Below are 22,371 nucleotides of genomic sequence, written 5' to 3' on the forward strand. Positions count from 1 at the left end.
AGCTGTCAGGCCTCAGGGCTGCAGGGAATAACATCATCAGGTAAACCCTTGCTACCCATAGCAAAAACAGGAAAAAGAGAAAAAACCCAAGCAAAAAACCCCACCAAACCAAAGAGAGGCCGAAGCAGACACTAAGTAAGACATATTAATGTACTAAAGACTTAATGAAGTTTGGGGGGGTTGGTGGGGATGGAGGGGAAAGTGCTTACTTTATTAGTTTATGGCCGATTAATGGGAACGGTCATTACAATGATGGAGATGGATTGCTCCATCAAACACAACCACCAGCCCCTTTCGGAAGGTAGAGGGGTGCTGGTGTTAGTGCCTTGCTGCTTGGCTGGGGTTTGGGAAGTGTGGTGCTGAGGAGAGAGGGGAGATGGGCTCAGGGTGGGCAGGGGGCTGTGAAGATGTTGGGTGGGGGTGGAAGATGGCATGAGCTGGAGCTGGTTGAATGAGCGGTCAGTGCTTTGGAGGAGAAATCCTGCAGAGGAGAGGAAAGAAAAGGGGGAAGGGGAGGAGGCAAAGGAGATCCCATGCCAGCAAGCAGCCTGAAGGCTATTTCAGGGTATCAGAGGTGTGTTCAGCTTCCAGGTCTGGACAGACAACATCTCAGATGTGTTAGTACACAGCTCCCAGCCAAGGAAGGCACAGGATGAGCAGACAGACCGGCCAGGAACTCGGGAGCTCAGGTCCATAGGTGGTAGTAAGCAGCTTTCACCCACTGCCCCTCCTGGGCTCTCTGCTGGGACCCCCACATGGGGTCTGCAGAGACCAAGCCCTGGCCAGGGTGTGAAAGTCACCGTGGCCCACTCCAGAACACTGTTAAATACCTGCTCACAGCCCAGGTGCCCTGCGGTGATGACCCGGAGCTCCCCAGACACCTCATGATAATGAGAATTATCCAGCAACTCTCCAACCACTAATTGGTAGTTACCCTTTAGCTCCCTGGGGCAGGGCAGTAATTCCCATCCCCATGAGACACACCACAGGGACCTTTTACTAGGGCCAAGGGAACAAATGCAGCAGGGAAACGCTCACACTTGCATCTGCTAAACAGCCTTTGATTCTTCCTGCACAGTGTTTACAGCCCCTTTCAGTCACCACATACAAGAATTTACATCAACCATGGAGGGTGATTTATGTTTTTTGCCTTTAATGGCCAAAATATTTGCGCTGAAGACAGGAACTGAGAGACGGGAAGGAAAATCTTAGACATTTGTGCAAACTTTGTTGTTTCCCCATAGCTCTGCTCTCACAGACTGGTTTATTTCTGCAGGGTAGGGATCAGCTTGTTGAGCACAGAGGTTTGTGGGCTCACAGAGCAGTGGGAGATTGGCTTTGCCCTGCAAGGTTACCATAGAGTTAACCTCAGGAGCAATGTAAGGGTTTGATGGAGCAGAGTGGGGCCACAGGATTCCATCCCTTCAGGTTCTCTCCTAACCCAGCACCTCTCTGCATGCATTACCTGGTGCTTCATCCAGTTTCCCATCTGATTGCTGGACTAGCCTAAGATGACTTAATATCCAGAGCTTGGTGGAGCAATCTTAGCTTGCAATTTGGTGTTGTAAAGAGATTGGGGTAATCCAGCACCTCCCTTGCCATCCCACTGGCCATCAGGCTCAACAGCAAGGGAAGGGCTCACGGCCACATACCAGCATTGAGTAGTGCTGCTGCTCTCCAGCATCCACATGGACTTGCAGCCTTTCATCATTCCTGAGTGATGAATAACCACCCTAATGAATGGAGGAAAATTGGATTAGTGCTGAACATCCATGTGCTTAAACTGTGCCTGATTAAACCCCCATCTGTGCAGGGAAAGGCCGAGTCTTGCCACTGCTCAGAAGCCAGGGAGCTGGCAGCACTTGTGTACGGCCTCGTCTGCAGCCTGCCAGGATATTTCAGGTGTTCAGGAGCATTTTCCCCCATGCCTCAAACTCCCCCTTGAAGTTGGAATGGGTCTGACAGCTCATAAGACATAGGTGCCCGGACATGGAGTAACAAACCTGCCAGGACTGAGGCTACAACTAGAGAATTCAAGGCTAGGAGAGATGCCAGGATCCTCCACAGTTGCCAGATCCTCCACAGGCCAGGTCTTATCAGCCTGCCTCCAAAGACCAACAGCTGTAACTTGGGTTTACTTAAAGCATTTCTATGACAAAAGCACACGGAAATGAATCCAGTTTGTTCTGCAGACAAGAGCAGCTTAAGCCAAGACCTCTAATCTTGGTGGATGGGCTTATTTCACAGCCCCTCTCACTGCTAAAACAACTGGAAAACAAAATGGATCTTGCTTTTGTGTTTTCCTCTTGGTTTGAACTCGGGTACAGATTAACGTTTCCCTTACTCAGTCTCATGAGCCAGTCCTTCAGCACTTGGTAATTCCTCCTTACAGAGTGATCACTCCACCAGACATTACAAGGTACTTCCTCTGGAACTGAGATCCCAGCCTGGCTCTTCCCTCTGCCAGCTCCATTGGCATCTCTATCCCCTTAAGCAGGAGATGGCACTGACCCACCATCTTCCATCTCGGGAAGCTCGCAGCCCTTGGATGGCCACACCTTGCTGTGAACCCTGGGAACAGTACTGGGATCTCATGCCAGGCTCTTGCCCGCTCACAGTCCTGGTTTCCTGGGACCATTTCTGGGGAGGAACAGCTGCTGCAATCCATCCCATGGCCAAGCATGACATGCCAGCGCTATCCCAGAGATATATCCCAGAGTCTTTTCTGCTCCCCTCCCCAGACACAGGACCTTCCATGTCCAGAGCACCGCAAGACACTGCGCAATAGCACATCTCACACCAGGATCTGGTCCTGCACTCAGTCCCCAGCTCTAGTCGGTGCTGCCCCATCCTTCCCCGGCCTCACACCCCCACATGGAGGACCAGGAGTTTGGTACATCACCAGCCTGACCACGAGACACTTTGGATTGGCATGACCCAGGGTTTAGATGCCAAGTGCTTTTGGCACTGATTTTCTCTCACGCTTGTGTGAGATGAGGCTGCAATATCTGCTGAATGGGCATCGGCATGTAATGAAACACAGTCACTGCTGCAACTGACAGCCCAGCAATCCTGCTGAAGAACCAAGGAGCAGACAGCCAAGCCAAATACTAACCCCTGAATGGCTCTTCCCGATTTCCATGCAGGGTCAGGCTGTGTTTGTCCCTGATCTCCATTGGGCTCTCAAGAACAAATGTTGTGTTTGCATCTCATGGTGTTCGGCCATTAGTGCTGCTTTAATTGCTGGTCTCCTTGCTACCAGGCCCCAGGGAGGAAGGTGTGCAGCTGGCTTTGTTAGCTGTGCAGTGTCACTGCTGTCCCAGCCTTGCTGGGAGGTGGCTGTGGGGGCACATCATCCCAAAGGTGCCAGCACAGGGACCCACAGGCACCTAGGGAGGGAGCTGCATCCTGGATGATGTTTAGCACTGTCTCTTGCCATGGTGGCATTTCAGTCCAGCACAGCATCACAAGTGGGACCAAAAGGCCCCACCCTCTCTCCCCATTTCATGACCCTGGTAAGGAAACTTCCCAGTCCAGGACAAGGTTGTCACCAAGGATCTGTTACAGGTAATGGGAGCTCAGGCTCCATAATACCTGGACTCCTCCCTAGACCTCAGGCACACCCTGTCAGTTTACTCTGGGGCTGGGACTCTCAATCCCAGATCACCCCACCAGTTCTGCTCCTGCATGCTTGTATTCTACCCACGCTCGAGACAACTTCAACCCCTAAATCTAAGACCATCGCTCAGGGAGCGTGCCACGAAAACACCAGCCCAGCCTGCCTGCAAACCCTGAACAAGCTTTCCCCCCCCAGCTCTGCAAGCAAGGGTGGTGTGGAGCCCTCACTAATGCACCCAGCAGGGAAGGACTGCAGATGCCAGTGACTCTTCAACGATAATGAAAGTCTCAGGTATCCCAGCCCAGGCAAATCACCTCCTACAACACAGCGCTGGAGTAGCAATAAAAGTGTCAGGGATGTCTCCTCGTGCATCACCAGACTGCAGCATTTCGGGAGCGGCCTGCACAGAGGTTAATTATTGCTTCCTTCTCTTCCCCTCTCGCTCCCAGTTTAAGATGGATCTGACTGTCAGGAGGGGTGACAGATGAAGACAAAGCACAGGTACGGCTCCCATGAACTCTGCGCCTGCCTGTATCATCCTAGAGCAGCTGGGAGCACATGGAGAGGAGCTGGGGGGAGGCAGAGGAAGGGGGAGAGTTGAGAAAGCAGCAACCCTACCAGTGCTGGAATGGATCTGCTGTGGGGGACATAGGGTTGCTGGGCTGGGACAAGAGAAATTGCAACTCCTTTCACTCCACTTTTATGGGAGTAGGATTTTTTTCCCCTCCTTGTCTCTTCATGCGGCTTTAGGACTTCACGTAAGACAGGCAGAACCCTTTCACCACACATCAGGGAGAGCATGAGAAGGAGCATGTGGTCAAATGTCTTCTACTCTGTGGAGCTCCCATCACTGCGAGCACAAACGTGTATTTGAGCATCTTCCCCTTGAGATTTCATGTAGGAAAATCTGGGATCAGCGTCCCAGCTCTGCACCATCACAGGTCTTTGAAGCCCCGTTCCATAAGGCGGCCTCTGGCTGGAACAGCTCTGAATTCTTTTGGGTGGAAGAAGGTTTGGAGGCGCTGTTACAAGAAGTCCCCCGCAGACAGACAGCTCTGAGCATCCCTCCTCCATGTGCAGTGACAGGTGACTTGTCCTTCACTTTCCTCTCTGGACAGCAGCTTCAGTACAGCATAATCGTTGCCATTAAACCTTGCTTCCACTGCTGGAGGTGGAAGAGATGACCACAACCTTTCACTCCAGTTCCCAGGACTCATCCCTTTCTCCAGAGAGGCTTTCAGATTTGCTGGCCTGTGTTGACCACTTTTGTCCTCCCAGTGACCAGACCTAGCACCTGGGAGGCACCCGGCCCCCTGTCCCCAGCAGGGACAGGACAGAGCTGCCCTCAAAGTAACTTCTCTCCATATTCCAGCCAGATGGAGAAAATTGGTTCCTATGCAGCAGACAGGAGCGCATCGGGCTCTCTCAGGAAAAACCAGCTGCTTTGCCTCCCAGGCAGTTTTTTAGTAGTTAAGGGATGCTGTGACAGGGGAGCACGTGTCCTGCTGTTGCTGGTTTTCCCCACTGCCCCCACACAGGAACTCCCTAGGCGCCAGGAGCAGAGGCTGGCCTCTTCCTCTCCAGGAGGGCTTGGAGGGGTTCATCAGGAAGATGGATTCATGCCCCTTCCCCTGGTGCTCCCTGCGATCTGGTTTAGCTCTCACCCGTGCGGAGGGGCTGCCCAAGCAGTGCTCAGCATCTGGCTTTGGTGGGGGCTGAAGGCTGGGAACCACAGGTCTGGGAGATGTGCTGACTCCTTGGGGCAGAGCAGCACTGGGGTCCCCATCTCCTGCCTTCTTCTTGCTCATGAGCACAGACACTGTACTGTAGCCAGCTCAGAGGGTAGAGCTGCAGGCCAGCAGGGCAATTACCCACATTCCCATTCCTGAAAGGGTGTGGATTTTTATCCCATGCCGTGAGCTGAGGGATGAGAAATGCTAGCATTGGCAGTTTTCTTCCCCATGGAATGGCTTTCAGGATGACCCCAATGGGAAGGTCTGCCTTGAGCCGTTCCCAAATGGTGCCTTTCTTTTCCAGGCTTTCCGGCTGTTTCAGCCTCGTTTGATGCCATTTAGCTGCAGTTGCTGAAGGAAACATCACTTTAAATTAAACCAAAGGGGAGCACTTCAGCTGGACAACTTTGAAGTAGGAGGTTTTGATAAAAGCCTGTATTTCCTCCCTCTCTTCATCTTTTTTTCTTGCCCATCTCCAAATGGTGAGCTTTAGCATGGATGCTCCCTCACAGCCAAGGGAAAGGCTGTGACTCCCCCAAGGGGCATCTCCCCTCACTCAGCCAAACAGCCTCTCCCCCAGGGCAATGGGCTTGGTACCAGCAGCTGAACCCAAGTTCAGTCTTTCCACTATAATCCAGCAGATTTAAAGCAAAGCCACCCAAAGGTTCTTTCTCCCTCCATGTGCACCCTCAGCAGGCCAGCTTGCCTCTACTGGGATAGTGCAGAGCTCAGAAGGTACTTCTAGGGGCTTAAGTTCCTAGAGGAGAAGAGCAGCACAATTATCTTAACCCACTGCCAGCCTACCCTGTGGCTTACACACTGAGGTTGCCTCATTGCAACCAAGGCAGGATAACCTCTTCAGAGCCAGACGTGTTCTGCCTCATTTATACCATGGGAATAAATGAGAAGATACTTTAAAGCTGCCATTTAGTTACCCCCTGCCTTCCAGACGGCTCCCATGAACCCAGGAGGCTCCTACTTCCCCAGCTGCTTTTCCAAGCCCTTTCAAACCCTACTGCTCAGCCCCAGGCAGGCTGGGTCATCAGTGCATTGAGCTGGCCAGGGCTCTGCCAACTCCCTGGCAAGCTCCCAGTGCTTGTCTTGAATGGAGGCTCATCTTCCACCTCCTCCTCCCCAGCCTTCCCGGAGGGCAGTAGGAGCACCTGAGATGCAGGCAGCACATGTGCCTGCCTGGGAGGATGTATAGGGAAGGCTGAAGAGCTCAGAGCGTGTCCCTCCCTGTGCGACAGCTAAACGAGCCGAGACAATTAAATGTGCCATTTGATGGCTGCCTGGCAGAGCCGGAGCTTCTCTCTCTTTTAATAAAAGGCCTCTTTCCCAAAGTCGCTCAGGCTGTGGTGAGGGCCGCAGCTTGTGGAGTACAAGTGCCCTTCACATTTAATTAAACAGCCCATCCCAGCCTGCCTCACGTCGGCAGAGCTCACTACGCTGCTGGAGATGCCCTGGCACCTTGCTCACCCTGCAGCCCTCACTGGGTGAAACACTCCTATCTAGGCTGCTTGGAAGCCCTGCTCCAGCACAGGCAGAGCCAAGCCCATGGACTGCACAGTGCCACTCCAAACCAGGCTGCCATGCCTTCAGGTATCACTGCCCAGAGGATACTGGTATCAGTACTATTGAGATCAGTACTGATATCTATCAGTGCTCAGAGGATACCTTGCAGAGCTGCCATCCCCTGCAATGTGAGCCCTGCACCCCAGAGGAGCTGAGACCCAGCAGCTCATTACATGCATACTGCAGAAACGAGATTCCTCTGGAGGTCACCGGGGTATAAGAGAGCCAGGGACAGGGGACCCCCTCACTCAGTCCAGCCTCATAGCAGACCATACCACCCCTCCACATCTGATCTGCAGCTACAGTGGCCACCCCCCAGCCAGGATGCTATGGCCATGGCCTCCCTGAGCCCTGTGCACAGCCATTGCCAGCTTCCGCCTGTCCCAGCTCTGGTCCTTGTCAGGCTGAGGAGGGGAAATGCCCTGCTCTTGCCCAGGGCAGATAAGAGAGATGGATAAGGGTGGGGGCAGAGGGGAGGCCATCATTTGGGTAGCTTGGCTGGCTTTTTGGAGAGCACTTGCTTTGCTGAGACCTGCAGCTTAACCCTTCCTTTCCCAAGGCCAAGGCAAGCTGGCAGTGGGAGAGACCCAGATCTTGGGATGACTCCTGGGGACACCATCCTAATATGCTTGGTGTTTTTGGCCCTCTCCCCACTGTTAAAAGTGAGCTCTGTTAAACTGGAATCAACAGCACTGCTTTCTGGCTCCTCCATCCTTGGGCAGGACAGGCAGCATCCTCCTTCCCAAAGTGCCTGTGGGGGAGCTGCCACTTGCATCTTGCAGCAGAAGTAGCCCAGTGCTGATGGTTTGCTATCTACAGACACAGGGGCTTCAATCCACAGGCTACAGCTGTACCTGCAGGACACACCAGACCAGGGGTCTCAAGTGATCCCACTCCCTAGCCAAGATGCAATAATAGGGTTGGGGTTTTTTCCTCCCTACCTGAGCTCTCCTGGTAGGGAAGGTCTGGCTCTAGCAGGTGTCCTGGAGAAATGCTGAACTGCTGCCTCAGCCCTGCACCATATACAGCAACATGCAGCTGCAAAGTGGAAAGAATGGATGGGAATGGGAGATGTGAGTGTCCCACTGCTTCTGCGTCTCCTCCCAGCCATGGCTGGAAGAGAGAGGTTATTAAAGGAGAAGGCTCAGTAGCTGTGCTTTGGATGCAGACATCCAGCTGGGTGAATTTTTGGGGTTCTCACCAGTAGCATAAAACTGCTCTTCCCAAACCACTGAGCGCAGGCAGTTGGGGAAACTGCTGATGGGTCCGAGCACTCCCCAACCCACTGGCGCTCAGGGGCTGCTCCGCAGAGACCCCATCACTCACACTTCCATGCCTGCCAAGCCAAAGGCACAGTAATTGCAAGTCAGATACCCCCCCCCCCCCCTTCCGAAACAGTGCGCTCTGGCAGGGACCAGGCACAGGGGCTCCCATTTCCGCCTGCCTCCGGCTGTTACAGAGCAGAGAAGTGACAGAGAGCAGCCCTGGGGCAGAAAGGGCTGCGAGGAGAGACAGCAACCAGTGCTCCGATAAGGCAGGTCCCTGCTGAGCACCTCCTTGCTTCCGACATAACACGCCTCAGGCGCTCTCTGAAGCGTACCTGTGCGCTCTGCAGGTTGTGCCCTGGCACAGGTTATTTGACTGCTCCAGCTAATCCTCCTCTCCCCATGGGGTCAGACCCCAGTCCCACACTTCAGCCCCATGCAGAGGGGAAAGCCCAGCCCAAAGGGAGTGGTGCTGGGCATGGGGAGCAGACCCAGGACATCTGATGCACATAAGACCTGAGATACCACTAGGACTGTGTCCATACCATCCCCATGGTATGGGGCAGGTCTTTTCCTCCAGCCGACCATGGGTGAAAGTCAAAAAGCCACCTGCACTGCAAGGAGACTCCATTCCATGTGGAGAGCTGTGGGGGCCCGCCAGCCCTCCTTGGGATGGTGCCTGATGCATCCTGATTCCCCTGCACAGGGATCATCACCTCAAAGGGACAGGCAAGATACCATGTCCCTTCACTGAGTCCAGGTTCAACATCCCACTCGCAGCCTCAGTAGCGGACACACATCAAGTCACATTGGCAGCCCTTGGGATTTTAAAGGCAGAGCTAGTGGAGCTTTCAGCAAATACAGGTGAGAAAAAGAGCAGTATCAGGTGAGAGCACTTCACAGACTCCATCAGGCACCAGTGCTGGCAGAAGCCAGAGTGTGTTATCCCAGAATCAATCCCAGCATGAACCCTCTGCTGTCAACACCAGCTAAAGAGCCCACAAAACTGCCCCACACACAGCCCTGCCAGCACTTCAGCCAGGCTGGAGGACCTCAGAGAGCTGCCTGTGTGGCTTTATCTGGCTGGAAAGCCCTCCTTAAGATAGGAGGCTGCTCACTGCTGGCAGGAGCTGCAGGTGCCTTGGTGCCCCTGGCTCAGCCCCCCCAAGCTGTCATTTGGCTGGACCGGGACAAAGCTCGTATCTCCCACAGTCTTGGTGCAGAAGGGACTCTCTGATGTCTGATATAATATGAGCAAAGCTTGCATACTGGGAACTGCCTCTCCTTGAGGCCATTTCCCCAAGCCAGAGCACAGGGCAGTCATACAATCCCAGTTTCCACTGGGAACCCACATGGGCAGTCCCTGCACCACTTTTCACCTCCCTTACAGCTGCTGTGCTGGTCTCTGCAGGAGTGGGTAGTGGGGTTTACCAGGACCCATTCCAAACAGAAAGGATGCTGCTAGGATGCAAGACCAAGGAAAGGAGGTCAAAAAGCCACATCCCTCGTGAAAACTTCAGCTTTCAAGTACCCAGGGAGGCCTACAGCAGAGACAGTGGGAAAGCAGTGCTCAGCTCCTGCTGGGTGATGAATGTGGGATGCTGCACCTCCTTCTCCCCTCATCTCTGCACAGAGGTGCCTTCAGAGGTAGCTGGACCAGCTACCTCACTCAGCTCCATCCTTCAGCTGAGCCACCTTCCCACATCCTGCTTTTCACCAGGCATTAGGCAGAACCATGTCTTGAAGCACACCCATGCATCCCAGTGAGCAGCATGCATGCTTGCTTCAGCACCAGTCACCATCTCCTGTACCCCACACCTTACAGCACCTCACCTTGCACAGCCACAGTATCCACAGGAGACTCAGCTGCCCCCTCTGCCTGCTTTTAGAGACAGCTCAGGGGCAGCAAGGGTGGAGCAGGGCAGAGCTACGCAGATGGAGTTAGATGTGGGTGAGAATGTCCTGGGGAAGAGGGACTAAAATAAAGGCTTTAATCTGCCCTTGAAAGCACACTATGATACCAGGGCTGAGCTCTGCCAAAGCTGCCCTGGGTGGCTGGGCAGCTGTAGGGTGTGCAGCAGGCAGGGTGCAGGCAGCATGTCATGCCTTACCCCTGTCCATGTGATAATCCCCATTTCCCCCGGTCTAGGTCACATCACCATGCCCTGCCTGCGGTCCCTGTGGCCATAGCTTGGGGGGCAGATGGCAAAACAAACCCAGCTCTGCATGTCCCTTCAGCCATCTCAGCCAGCCTCCCCCCACAGATAGCACCCCGCCACTTGCTGTGACTGATACGGGGAACCTGGTGCTTTTATTAAACTGTTTGCTTCCTGTTTTAAGCTTAATAATAAATTGCATGTCACATTATGGCTGTGTTTATTAAAACCCATTGGCGTGGGCTCTGCTCTGCAACAGCATTTGAATTATTGAAAGCAACCCCCCATGGAGACCTATTTGCTGCAAATGCAGGAGGATTTATTTCCATTTTGTTTATCAGATGGCATAAGTGCTGGGTGGAGGAAGGGAAGCAGTCTTGCTCCTTTTATTTTCTCCCTGAGCCGGCACAGCAGGATGAAGACGTGCCATGCAAAGGGAAATATCCCCCCACCTCAGGATGGGGTCAAGTCCTGAGCGCAGCTGACTGCTCTGCCCTGTTTCTCTCTCTGGCTCTGGTTGAATTCTCAATGCCTGGTTGTTCTGTGCCTCAGTTTACCTGATAGAAGAGTGAGGTTAATGCAAATTTTCTATGCAGGTATGACCAGCATCCATCTCAGGCCGACCCAGACCCCTGCCAGAAGCAATCAAACTCCCATGGTGGGTACCCACAGCACCGGCAGTGTGGCCACTGAGGGTACTGACCCTTTTGCAACCCCGGTTTAAAGCACACCCCCAAAGGACAGCAGCTGAACATCTCCAAGCTCTGCCCCATCCCAGCTTGCCACAGCCACCCAAAGCTGGTGTCAAGAGGATGCTCTGGCTCCTGTGATCAACCCGAGGCGCAGTTTAGCACCCATGTCCCTTGCAGTGACATCGCCCTTCCCAGCAAGGCAGAGCTGTTGCTAGGGGCACGGGCGGGCATGGGGCAGGCGGGGATGAATCTGGTGAAATCGGGGTGCTCCAGGGGTGCCCAGAGGCCCATGTGCCCAACACGGTGGCAGGGCTCTGCGTGGCCGGTGGCCTTGCCAGGAGATGGCACTGTTTAGCGGCTAATCACGCCGGTGGCCCAAATCTGGGCAGGGAGGATGGACGTGCAGATGCGGCCCGTGAGCAGGAAAGGACTGGGGACGTGTTTTTGCTGCTGGGTCGTATTTACCTGCCAGACCTGGTGGGGTTTCCCTGCAGACCATAAAACCTGTGGCTTGGCGGCTGCTCGGGGTGCCGGCTGCTCTGGGCAGCACCGGGGACTGCAAGGATGAGGGAGGCACCGGGGGGGCCAGGTCAGCTGTTCAGGGGAGCAGGGCACCCTGGTGTCATCGTTGGGTCAGCCGCGGACCAACTCGGTGGCCTCCTGGCTCACAGTAGTCCCTGGAGTGGTCTGGGGACCAGGATGCTGCCCCATCACTGAAGTGCAACGGAAAGAGCCAAGATCCCACCAGCAGATTTGGGGCAGAAAGCAGCTGCTTTGGACCCGCGGGGGGGGGTGGGGGGGTGGGGTGGGGGGGTGGGTGTGGGGGGTTGGGTGTGGAGGCTGTGTTACCTGGATTCCTCCTCCAGCACCCAGAGCTGTAAGCACACAACGGGGTGGTCCAAGCGCTTTATGGTGGCAAGGCAGTGCCAGCCTTGTGCATGTACTCCTGGGGACTGGGGTCTGGTGGGTTTTTAACCTCGGTTTTGGGTCCATTAGCGTGTCTACAGGGTCTTTTGGGTGCTGGCAGGACAATCCCCACTTTCTTTGTCCCCAGCCCCGTGGTGACCTTCAGTACCTGGGGAGGTACCTGCACCCTGCCCTACACCTCGGCAGCTGGGAGGTGCCGTGGCCGGTGTGTGCCCATGGCTGGTGGTCACATTGATGCTGCATAGTCCAGCTGCCTCCATCCCTGATGTCAACTCAATATCTAGGCTGAGGGGCTGCTCTGAACGTGGGCAGCTGGGCTGGCAGGGTCTGCTTGATCCCCCTCCACCAGCAGAAAGCAAAGACCCCAAAGATTGGCTGGCAAAGGGACTTGGTGTTGCATGTCATCAGGGCACTCTATCCCCACACTTACACGAGGTTTGGGTGGGTCTTGGGACCCTCCATGTGCCTGGAGCTGAGAAGAGCATCTGCAGAGCCTGGGGGGATGCTTTCCTCAGGGCAGGGTCTGTGGGAAGCATCAGAGCAGCTGGCAGCAGAGCTGACCAAACATTTTTAGAGCCAACAAATAACCTCAATTAAGCTCTGTGGCAGTGACCGATTCCAGCTGTGCAGCAATATTGGCTCCTTTAATTTTTAAGTGGCTGGAAATGGCAAGACTAGGAGCTGGGGTGGAGGAACACCAGCCCCCACCTTGACCCTGGGGCCATTCTGCTGCCCCTTGTTTTGGGGGGATTAAAGTCCCAATACTGGCCAATCTGCAAGCCTGCAACTCACACAGCGCCCTGGTGCACCAGGATCTGAGCAAACTGGGTGACATAACCCCCAGCTTGCTTAATTTTGGCCAAAGGCTCTTGCTCAAATTCCCCACTCTCTCAACCACCATGTCCCCACTGCCCTCCCTGCAGGGCAGGAACAGGAGCCAACAGCATCCCCTGCCACGTACCTGTGGGGTACCACAGGGACTGTGTGTGGATCTTAGAGGAGGAGAGGACTGAGACCAAAATGCAGATGCCCACACATGCCCAGGTAGGGCATCGTGCTGCAGAGCACACGGAGAGCCAGGTTTGGGGGTGCAACACCCCCCAGCCAGGCCAGCACTGCACCCACATCCGTCACAACCTGGCTTCGTGCCGATGCAAGCAGGGTGAGCCTGGCTCTGGGGAGGGTTGGCATGGCAGCCCTGGCCGGGAGCCAGCCCTGGGCACCAGCAGGGAGCCCAGCGAGCAGCTCTCTATGCTGAAGCTCCCGGACACTCTCAGGTTTCCCCGTGGCAGCCTCATCATGGCCCAGTTCCACCAACCCATTTATGTGTGAAACAGGGAAAGGAATCAGAATGGGTGAAAATGCTCTGGCTCTACCCAGAGCAGATTTTGAGCCCCCAAAAAGCACAATAAAAGCCAACAGCACGTTTCTGTCCCTGGCTGCTCCTGAACGCCCTCTGACGTAGCAGCCCCAGGAGGATGCTATTGCGCTGTTAGATGGAAAGAGAAACTGAGGCATTGGTGGCTTGTGCATTTCCACAGCTGAGAGTGGGTTTGCTCCCGAAGAGAACAGGCAGGCAGGGCAGCAGTGCTGCCGGCTGTGCCCCATCAAGCAGCAACACAGGGGCCCGGGCTGGCCCAGCCTCACTGGCTGCAGGAATTCTGCTCTGCTGCCAACTCCAGACAAATCCCTTTTATTTGCTTGTGCAGGTTTTGATGCTGTAATTGCACCATCTGAGCCAGCTCTCCAGAGAAGGAGGAAGAGAAGAGAAGCAAAGACAAGGGAAGAAGAACAGCCCGGCGCCCAAGCCTCCAGCCTTGTTGCATCCTGCCTGCTCCTGCCTTGGGGCAGGCCAGCTCCTTCCTCCCAGGGTCTGGCTCCTTGCCACACCTCTTGACCTCCCTGGAGCTGGGACCAGGAGCAGTTTAGTCCACAGGGAAGTTTTGAGTCCCAGAAGTCTTGTAAACACTACTGGTTTGGGGGGGGGGGGGGGGGGGGGCAAAGCTCCCCTTGAGTGTGAGCTCAGCCCTGGGATGTGCATGGGAAGGGGTCCTGACAGCCCTCTCCAGCATGGAGCATCTTCGGGCTTCCTTCCCACGATAACAGTTTGTTCCAAATCACCAGGCCAGGCACAGAGCTGCTCTGCCCCATCCATGCTGTGGCCACCCGGGTGGAGGCCTGGTGTCATGAGGGACGGGACTCCAAGATGAAGATGGACCGAGGTGGGATGGGACCCAAACTGATGGGGGTGCAATGAGCCAGCTTGATGCATCCCCATGGCACAGGGGACGGACTGATGGGGATACCCATGTGGGGCAAAAGGGGCAGGAGCCACACTGGGACCAGCTGTGAGCACCAGGATGGGCAGGAGGGCTCCTCAACCCAAGCACCCCCACAATGGACAAGGTATCATCCACAGTGTTTGCACCATGCCCCAGCTCCAGAATAGTCTTTGGGGATGCAGGGGACTGTCAGCTGGTCTGTGCTGGCTTTGACTCACATGTGTATTTAACTAACAACTGAAATAGCAAAATAGAGAGCTATGTGGAAGGGAAAGAACAAAGTCAGTTGAAAAAGGCCAGTGTGTTTCTGACCACATGGGCAGCTGGGCTGGAGAAAAGACAGCACTGAAAACCACAAGTGTCTGGCTTCCTCAAATCACTATTTTTCTGGCTAAAAACAAAACAGAAGAGAAGGATGTTTTGGCAGCAGGTTCCTTGGATCCAGGGGAGATGCCTGGCTGTCCCTGTGCTTGGGGGACATGGGGCTGAAGCACTGGGTGTCCCAGCCTGGTCCCGTCCCTCCGCTCTGGTTTCCCCAAAATGCTCCACACAGGGCAGAAACTCCCTCACCCTGGCTTCCCTCTCCCATGGGGGCTGCCTCTACCCCCAGCACCAAGTCCTCATCACACACAGCATGGCTGTCCCCACAGCATCCCACCTGCCACCCTGTCCCCGCTCAGTGCTGGAGGACAGACCCACCCCTGGTCCCAGCCCTGTGCCACCAACCAGCCAGTGTCCCCTCCCTGAGCACCCCAGCAAAGGGATGTGTCACCCTGTCCCCACCCCAGCAAAAGAGGCTGCTGTGCCAGGACTGTTCAGAGGAGTTTTGGGCTGAGATGCGCTTGCTCTGGAGATGTCCCCGCCCCTGGGAACGGCCACTATGGGCAAGGTGATCTCTGCAGCCAGACATCCACCTCTGGGCTAGTAATAGTCCTCCTCGCTCTCTCCATAGTCCTCTGGGGTGGTGTGAGGCTTCGGCAGGGAAAAGCGTGTCAGGTTGAGCTGGTCTGAAACGGCAACATGGGACAATGTGACACTGACCCCTGCAGCGCCCGTCCCCATTCCCACCAGAACCAAACCCAAACCCATGCACAGCCGCCTGCATGCACAGCCCTGTGCTCCAGCAGCTCCCACCACACCAGCGCACCCTGCCAAAGCATCCTCTCTCCCATGCCTGTGAGAGCACAGGGACAGGGACATGGTGCTCACCCGGCGTGAGGACGGTCAGGCTGGCTAACGCCATCGCCTCCCCGACCCTGTTCCTGGCGAAGCAGCGGTAGGTGCCTTCGTCTGTCTCTCGCACGCCCTGGATCTGCAGCCAGCCTGTCACTTCGTATTTCTGGGGGCCGCCTCTGAACTGCAAAAGGGGGGATTTTGGTTAGTGCTGGGGCCAGGAAAACCCCACATGGGGCTGGGACGGACGGGAAGGGGGAAGTGAACACAGGGAAACTCCTGGCCCCACCTCCGGAAGTACCATTTCGGTGACAAGCACAGATTCCCTGGATGCAGGTCCCCCATTTTCTCACTACCCAGGGGAGGAGATGGTAATGGGCATCTTCTTGCCCTCAGGAGGGCCTAGGACCCTGCTTAGAGCAGGACTCTGCAGACGTGACTGGACTCTCAGCTGTCCCCCTGTGGTCCCCAAACAGCAGGAGGACGTCGGCACTGATGGATGCTCTGCAAGGTGGCAGAAGTGAGGGGGCATCTGTGCCATGGGCAAAGCTAGCTGAGGATGGATCAGAGGAGCCCCAGATCGCCTGTTCTGGCAGGCAGTGTGGTCCCAGGATTGCTCTGGCACCAACCATGCTATTTTCCATGTCCCCAGCAAGAAATAACCTCCTGACCCAGCTGCTGCTGTGTTTGCAGGCTGCTATTATGCTGTGGTGGCCAGGGGTGGAGGACAGCTGAGTCTCCTCCAGCCATGCAGGGTTGTCCTGCTTGGGGTCCTTGACCAGACCCTGTGACAGTATGAAGGGCAGAAAGATGGAAGGGGACCAGCACATTACCAGCAACAGTGCCAGGTCCCACCTGCTCCCCTGGCTCCCCGCATCCATTCCACCAGTTTCCTCCCCATTGATGCCTGGCTACCATTCATGGCCCCTGTGCCTCTGCCCACACCCTCTAATAGCTGGGTACACCGTCTGGGCACTATATTTGGATGCTGACCCCTGGTGAATGGAGCCAGCAGGCAGAGCAAACTGAAGGCAGGAAGGTGGGAAACTCCCTGCTGCAGGACTCTGCAGGTCCTAAGAGTTATGAAGTTCAAAAACTAGTAGAGAAAATTGCAGACAAGAGCTATGCTGATAGCTCCTACCATCCAGACACTCAGCCAGTCCCCATGGTGTGCAGGCTTCAATCAACCCTTCTCATGGCCAGGCAGTCAGGCTTGGTTACCTGACCACCCTCAGCTCTGATTGCCCACAAGCTCTGGCAAGGGCTGGGTCACCCGGGGACCATGTCTAACACCCTAGGCACACTGCTCACCTGGACAGAGATGTGGGGATCATCTCCAGGCAGCAGCATCTCCGTGCCATCCTTCCTCCACTCAATGGATGCCATGGGGTAGGCAAAGACCTCACAGCCAAAGATGACGTCCTGCCCGGTGATGTTCCACGTGTCATATGGAGGAGAGGTGATCTGGGGTTCTGGGGAACAGGGACAGGAGAGCAGGGTGGGCTCAGAAGAGGTCCCACCCTCAGCAGGTCCCATGGGCTCTCCTGGGCTGGTCCCCTTTGAGGTGGCAGCATTTGGCTCATGCAGAGATGCTGGGATCTTTCCCATGCCCCTCTCTTCTCCCACCCATGGCAGAGCCTCACCTTGGAGCTAGGACATGGTCCCTCCTTGCAGCCAACACTGGGGACTCCCTCCCCAGCCCCCCCAGTCCACAGGGGTTACCACCCCTCCTGGCCTTACTTTCCCTGCCTGTGCAGTGATGGTCAGAGCTACGCAGCAACACTACAAAGCAAAGCTCTCCTGCACATTCAGAGCATGCTCTTCCTGGAGGGAAAAGGCAGAGAAACACTTACGCAGCCCAAGGCTGGTGAGAATGGCTGAGGTGGATGACCTCCCAAGCCAAACAAGGTCTCTGTTCTGGCACAGGGCTCGTGCCACTGATCAAGGGAGCCAGCAGGTCCCCGGCTACTGTATGGAGCTGATACCTCCAGGTCTCACATCCCTTTCCTGGAGGGATGGAGTGAGGACTATGCTTGCTACACACACCGCTCCAGGATCTGGCCCAAACCATGAGGTTAAGAGAAGGCCTCCACCTCCAAATACACATGGGGCAAAGCCTCAAGGATTTGATGATCTACAGAACATAAAGTCAATATCCCTTGGGTTGCGGTGGCAGCCTTGGGTGATCTGTGCTGGGCTGGGCAGGCTGGAGCATGGCCTCCCCATCACTGCCTGCCCAACCAGCCAGGTTTCAGATGGGAAAGGTAAATCACATAGAGAAGTCAAACCGACCCAGGTTTCCATTTGCAGGAAGCAGCACATTTCTTGGGAGCACCAGGCCAGCGTGAACCCAGCACCGCAGCCAAGAATTTGCTAACAGTTCCCTGGAACTTCCCCATATGCTCCACCAGGATCTGCTGCTTCCCATAAACCCCACTCCCACTTGGCAAGGCTGCTCCCAGACTTCTCCAGGAGCTGGATCTGCAGGGGCTGCCACAGAGCAGCAGTGTGGGGGAACAGGGTGAGGGACCTGCCACTGCAAGGAGCAGCCCCCTGTGCTAATGTGTCCTGGCCGACACTGTGGGGTTGCTGCCAGATGAAATACTTAAACCAGACCCCCTTCCCAAGAACCACAGCCTCCATCCTGCTGCTCACACAGCTGCTCCTGGGGCTCTACCTGACTCGCAGGGACCCTCATGGGCCACGGTGAGGTTGGCATCAGGGTGTGCTCGGGCGACCTCCAGGAACCTGCAGATCTGGGCGTAGGTTTTGCCATCGGAGCCACAGAGAGCCATGTGGGAGAGGCAGGCGCACTGGGGCTCAGGAACCTCTCCATGCCGCAGGTCCCCGGCATCCAGCCGGCACTCCAGGTGCTCCCCGCACTTGCCATAGAAGTGGTTGGTGTTGTCCAGGTCGCAGATCTGCCCCTCCAGGTTGGCGCACTCCCAGCAGCAGTCGCAGGCATCCTGCACCGTGCCAGCCAGACACCCGCGCGGTGTCGGGCACTCCTCCGGCTGGCACTCGGCGCAGCCCTCCCCTTCCTCCAGCAGCCGTTGCCAGCCCCGCTGGAGGTAGTCAGAGGTGCTGGGAAAAGCCTGGCCCAGCTGGAGCAAAGCCCAGTGCAAGGAGAGCAAGGAAAGCATGAGGCAAGAGGAGATCAGGGTCTTGGCTTCAGACATCCTCGCAGCAGCTCCTCTACCTCAGTCCCACTGTCACTTGGGACAGGGATCTCCAGCACTGCTCTGGCCTCCCTGGCTAGATCCGAGGAGACATCCTGGCCTGTGAGGAGAGAGGATGGGTGTTACCAGTGCAGGACACATCTCCCACCCCTCTGGCTCCTGTCTGGCTTGCCCTGAGCAGCAGCACTGCATGACGTGCAGGGTAAAGTCGGTCCCGGCCCCTTTCACCCCCAGTCCTGAAGCCACATCTTTCCCGTGCTGGGGCTCCCCAGCCAGCTCCTGCCCCAAGACACCAAGTGTGCTCTGGTGGGACAGGGCAGCTGACCCCAGACCTGCTGGTTGGGTAGAGCCCAGCCTGCTCTGACCCCACCATGGCCTGAGGGACCACAGGGCTTGCAGGGGGCAAAGAGGCTGCTCTACATTGTCATGGCTCAACCAGTTTGTACCCTGTTTGTCATCTCCTCTCAGGAAGCTGCTCTCAACCCAGGTGCCCCTTTCCTCTCCCCATCAATATGCAAGAGTCACAAGGCCTTTTTTCCTCCCTCTTCATCCAAACAAGAGCAGTGGAGTGGCTCATCCTGCAGACAAGAGGTTCTTTCCAAGCTGAAGGCAGCCAGCGTAGAGGAGCTGAGCCAGAAGGATGCTCCTGCTCTTGGCTGGCTTTTGTCCTCCTCTCCTCCCTGTGCCATAACCCCTCTTTTAAGACACCACCCAGATAAGAAGGGAAAAAAACACCCCAATGAGAAAGCTCTGTGACCCCCTCAGTTGACACACAGGCAACAGAGACTGAGGACAGGGAAACTCAGCACTCAAGTGGACAATCAGTGGACTGGCAGCAGGCCCACTGTTGTCAGCCTGCATGAGCACAGCAGGGTCCCTGTCCCCAGATCCCAAGCCTGCATTATCCCCAACCCTAGGTTTGGGAAGCTGATCAACCTCAGGCTTTCTCTGCTGGGAGGGACACACAGGGGCCCACAGGCTGTCTCCAGAGGGGTGACAATGAACCAAACCCCTTCATGAACCCCATGGCCTCGGGTTACACCCTGGCTGTCTTCCCTGAGGTGAAGTGAAATTACGGTCCCTGCCCCAGGGCCACCCAGCAGGAGCGAGCGGGGCTGGGGAGGGGACCCAGGCTGCCCCCTCCTCTCCTGCTGGGAACAACACCCAAAGGCACCCCACAGCCTCTCCCAGCCTGTGGGACTAACGCAGCCCAGAGCTGGGGTAAGCGCTGGGGACGGCCAGGTCAGCGGGTTACACACACCCCCTCCTCCCCGATCACAAACTGCGAAGCTTTGACCCGTTTACCGGAGGCCACCGAACCGCCGGTCTGGAAAGGGCACGGGGTGCCGGAGCCCCCACCCCGGGCTGTGCGGAGCAAGGCTCCAGCCTCCGATGGATGTGGGGGGACGGAGGGTGAGCGCAAAGTTGTTCTGTGCTTCTCCGAGTCCGGGTGCAGGCGCTGGGGATCCTGGCTGAGCCCTGGGGAGGGGTTCCCCGGGAGCCACCCCGTCGTAAGCCGCCACTTACCGGAGGTGCGGTGCCGGGCAGCGGCGGTGGCAGCGGGGCTGCTGGTCCCCGGCGGCTCCGGCACCCGCCGTGATGTCAGCGAAACGTGAATCCCCCCGCCCCTCCCCTCCCCGGGCCCGCGGCCCAGCCCTGGACCGGGACCCGGGCTGGCCGGCACCCCTTCCCTGCCGGGGCTCTGCCGCTCCGGCCTCCCGGCACCGGAGTCGCCCCAAGCCGTGTGTCGGGACCTGGGCTGATGCTCAGCTCCTTCCATGGGCAGGAGGGGACCAGACTGAGGGGCAGAGACCCATCTTTGCGGGGCTCCATGGGATCAAGTGAATGGAAGGGATAAAGCCAGGGATGAGCACGGCTGGGGAAGTCTCTCAGCCTGTTTGGCTGGGAATTTCGATAGGAAACACAGTCTGAAACACTGAGCTGCTGCTGGAATTAAACAGCGGGATAATCCCTGTAGGGTGCCAGTGCTCATCCCACCCCTGGAGCCAGCTACAAAGGGGGTATTGGGTGCTAGAAATGGCATTACCTTGGCTGGAGTAGAGCCGTTGGGAGTGGTGGTGGGGCTGCTTCAGGCCACAGCAGTGGAAAACCTGTGCGCAGGGCTGGGGCTCCAAGGCTGCCTCACTGCTCTCTGCCTCAGTTTCCCTGGCTCCAAGAAGCAGGGGACTGGGTGTGCATCTGCATCTTGCTCATGCTGCTGCTGTGCTGGCGGGGATCCCACAGCCCGTTCCCCTCCTCCAGGCAAGGAATTTTTGGGATTTGCTTCCCTGGTGAAGCCCAGGCAAAGCCAAGCCATTGCAGGACCCCTCAGAGGATCTGGTTTCCTTCAGTGCACTGCAGAAGTCTGCTTTTGCTTTCCAGCACCCTCCTGCAAGCTCATTCTGGGCTCTGGGGCTTTCGCACGTTCACATTGTGAATCCAGCCGTGGTTCAGAAAATGCTCCAGGTTTCACCCTCCTTAAACCAGCCTTTGCTGGCCAACTGCCCCCCCGCCCCCCCCCCAGCCCCTCACTGGAGAGGGGGGGGTTCCTGCTGGCTCTGCCTTCAGCCTTGCATCCTGCTCCCCCTCCGTGGCCCCCGGCCCCTTGGCTCAGGGCTGTCTCCCTCCCCTGCTCCCCTCGCCCAGCCCATTGAGCGCGGTCCCAGCGTGCCACAGGTTTTTGGGCCCCACATCCATGAGCAGCTGGGGCTGCAGCTGCTTTGGGAGCAGGAATAAGTCAGGAGGCACAGATTTTTCTACATGCACCCCCAGAGTTGGATCAGAGCCTGAGCAGAAAGGGCACAAGCTATAAGTGACCCAGCCAGGGGTGCCCTGCTTCCCCACCTTTGGACAAAGTGTTGCCTGCATGTTCGGGCATCCCTGCACCAAGCACACCCCCACCCATGCACCATGGGCTCTGGGTAACTGGATTTATCCAAGCATTGCTGCAGCATCTGCCACTTGCAGGGTAGGGAGAAGCCACATCTCCAGATGGAGATCCATGGCCAGAGGTGAAATCCAGCCACAGATCTGATCAGGGAAAGCTCCAGCCGTGGTACAACATAATGCAGCACCTGGAAGCCATGGGCAGGTCAGCTTAAAAAGATGGAACACAAACCTGGCAGGTAATTAAACCTCTTGCTTAATGAGGCTGTTGAATGTGCTAATGAATAGCAGCAGCTATGACTGAGGGGTGGAAGACCTATACTTAACAAGGAGCTGTGCTCAATCACACCTTGATTCAATCAGTGTGGCCCACCAGCTGTACCCATGGCTTGCAGCTCCAGTTGGTGGGAGCAGATTTAGGGGGAAAAGGGTGGTCACAGCCCTGCATGGCCTGACACTGGAGTAAATCACTTCCTTTCCCTGCCTGTGTTAGACAGTTATCCCTCTTTTCATTTGCCCTGAGCTCAGTGAAGCTCCTGAAACTTGGCTTTAAAGGCTCAGCAAACCCCAAGCACCAAATCCCCCTCTTCCCTCCCTGGTGGGCTGCTCTCCATCACCATTTCCCCCATTCCATGCTGGTCCCATTGCAAGCCAGGAGTCTGTGGATGCTCTGGGTAAACCCACAGTCATGGCATCCCTCCAGAGCTCTGTCATCAGGATGTGCTCTTTATGGCAGAACCATAACAGCTGGGTTGTGGTGCCCCCCTACTCCTGGCCCCACTAACCCCACCCCAGGCCCCAGGCTGATCTCCCAAATCACTCCAGGGGGATCTGGGACTTATGGCAGATGAGACGAAGTGAAAAACCCACCCTGGAAAAAAGGT

The 22,371-nt window shown here is 56.4% G+C and overlaps 2 protein-coding genes and 1 long non-coding RNA gene across 3 annotated transcripts in view; all 3 read right to left on the reverse strand.

Annotated features, from left to right (window-relative positions):
• Positions 1-7,282: 7,282 nt before the first annotated feature.
• The window catches only part of TWNK (twinkle mtDNA helicase), a 43,711-nt gene continuing 28,622 nt past the window's right edge, over positions 7,283-22,371 (reverse strand). The window contains exon 6 of the transcript XR_009961411.1: positions 7,283-7,298. The gene's annotated coding sequence lies outside the window, so the exon portion shown is untranslated. The remainder of the gene's footprint in view (positions 7,299-22,371) is intronic.
• LOC134155074 (uncharacterized) lies at positions 10,646-11,636 on the reverse strand. The gene is made up of 2 exons (XR_009961420.1): positions 11,506-11,636; positions 10,646-10,905 (listed from the first exon to the last, which is right to left on the reverse strand). It is a non-coding gene; the product is annotated as an uncharacterized LOC134155074 (long non-coding RNA).
• Positions 14,611-20,158, reverse strand: KAZALD1 (Kazal type serine peptidase inhibitor domain 1). Its single transcript, XM_062601821.1, has 5 exons — positions 20,129-20,158; positions 18,100-18,701; positions 16,734-16,894; positions 15,459-15,606; positions 14,611-15,256 (listed from the first exon to the last, which is right to left on the reverse strand). Exons 2-5 carry the CDS (start codon positions 18,599-18,601, stop codon positions 15,171-15,173), a joined length of 897 nt encoding a protein of 298 aa, XP_062457805.1. The 5' UTR covers positions 18,602-18,701; positions 20,129-20,158; the 3' UTR covers positions 14,611-15,170.

This window comes from Pezoporus occidentalis, unplaced genomic scaffold (assembly GCF_034315485.1).
Source record: "Pezoporus occidentalis ecotype Australia unplaced genomic scaffold, CSIRO_AGI_Poc_V1 ctg73, whole genome shotgun sequence".
NCBI lineage: Eukaryota > Metazoa > Chordata > Aves > Psittaciformes > Psittacidae > Pezoporus > Pezoporus occidentalis.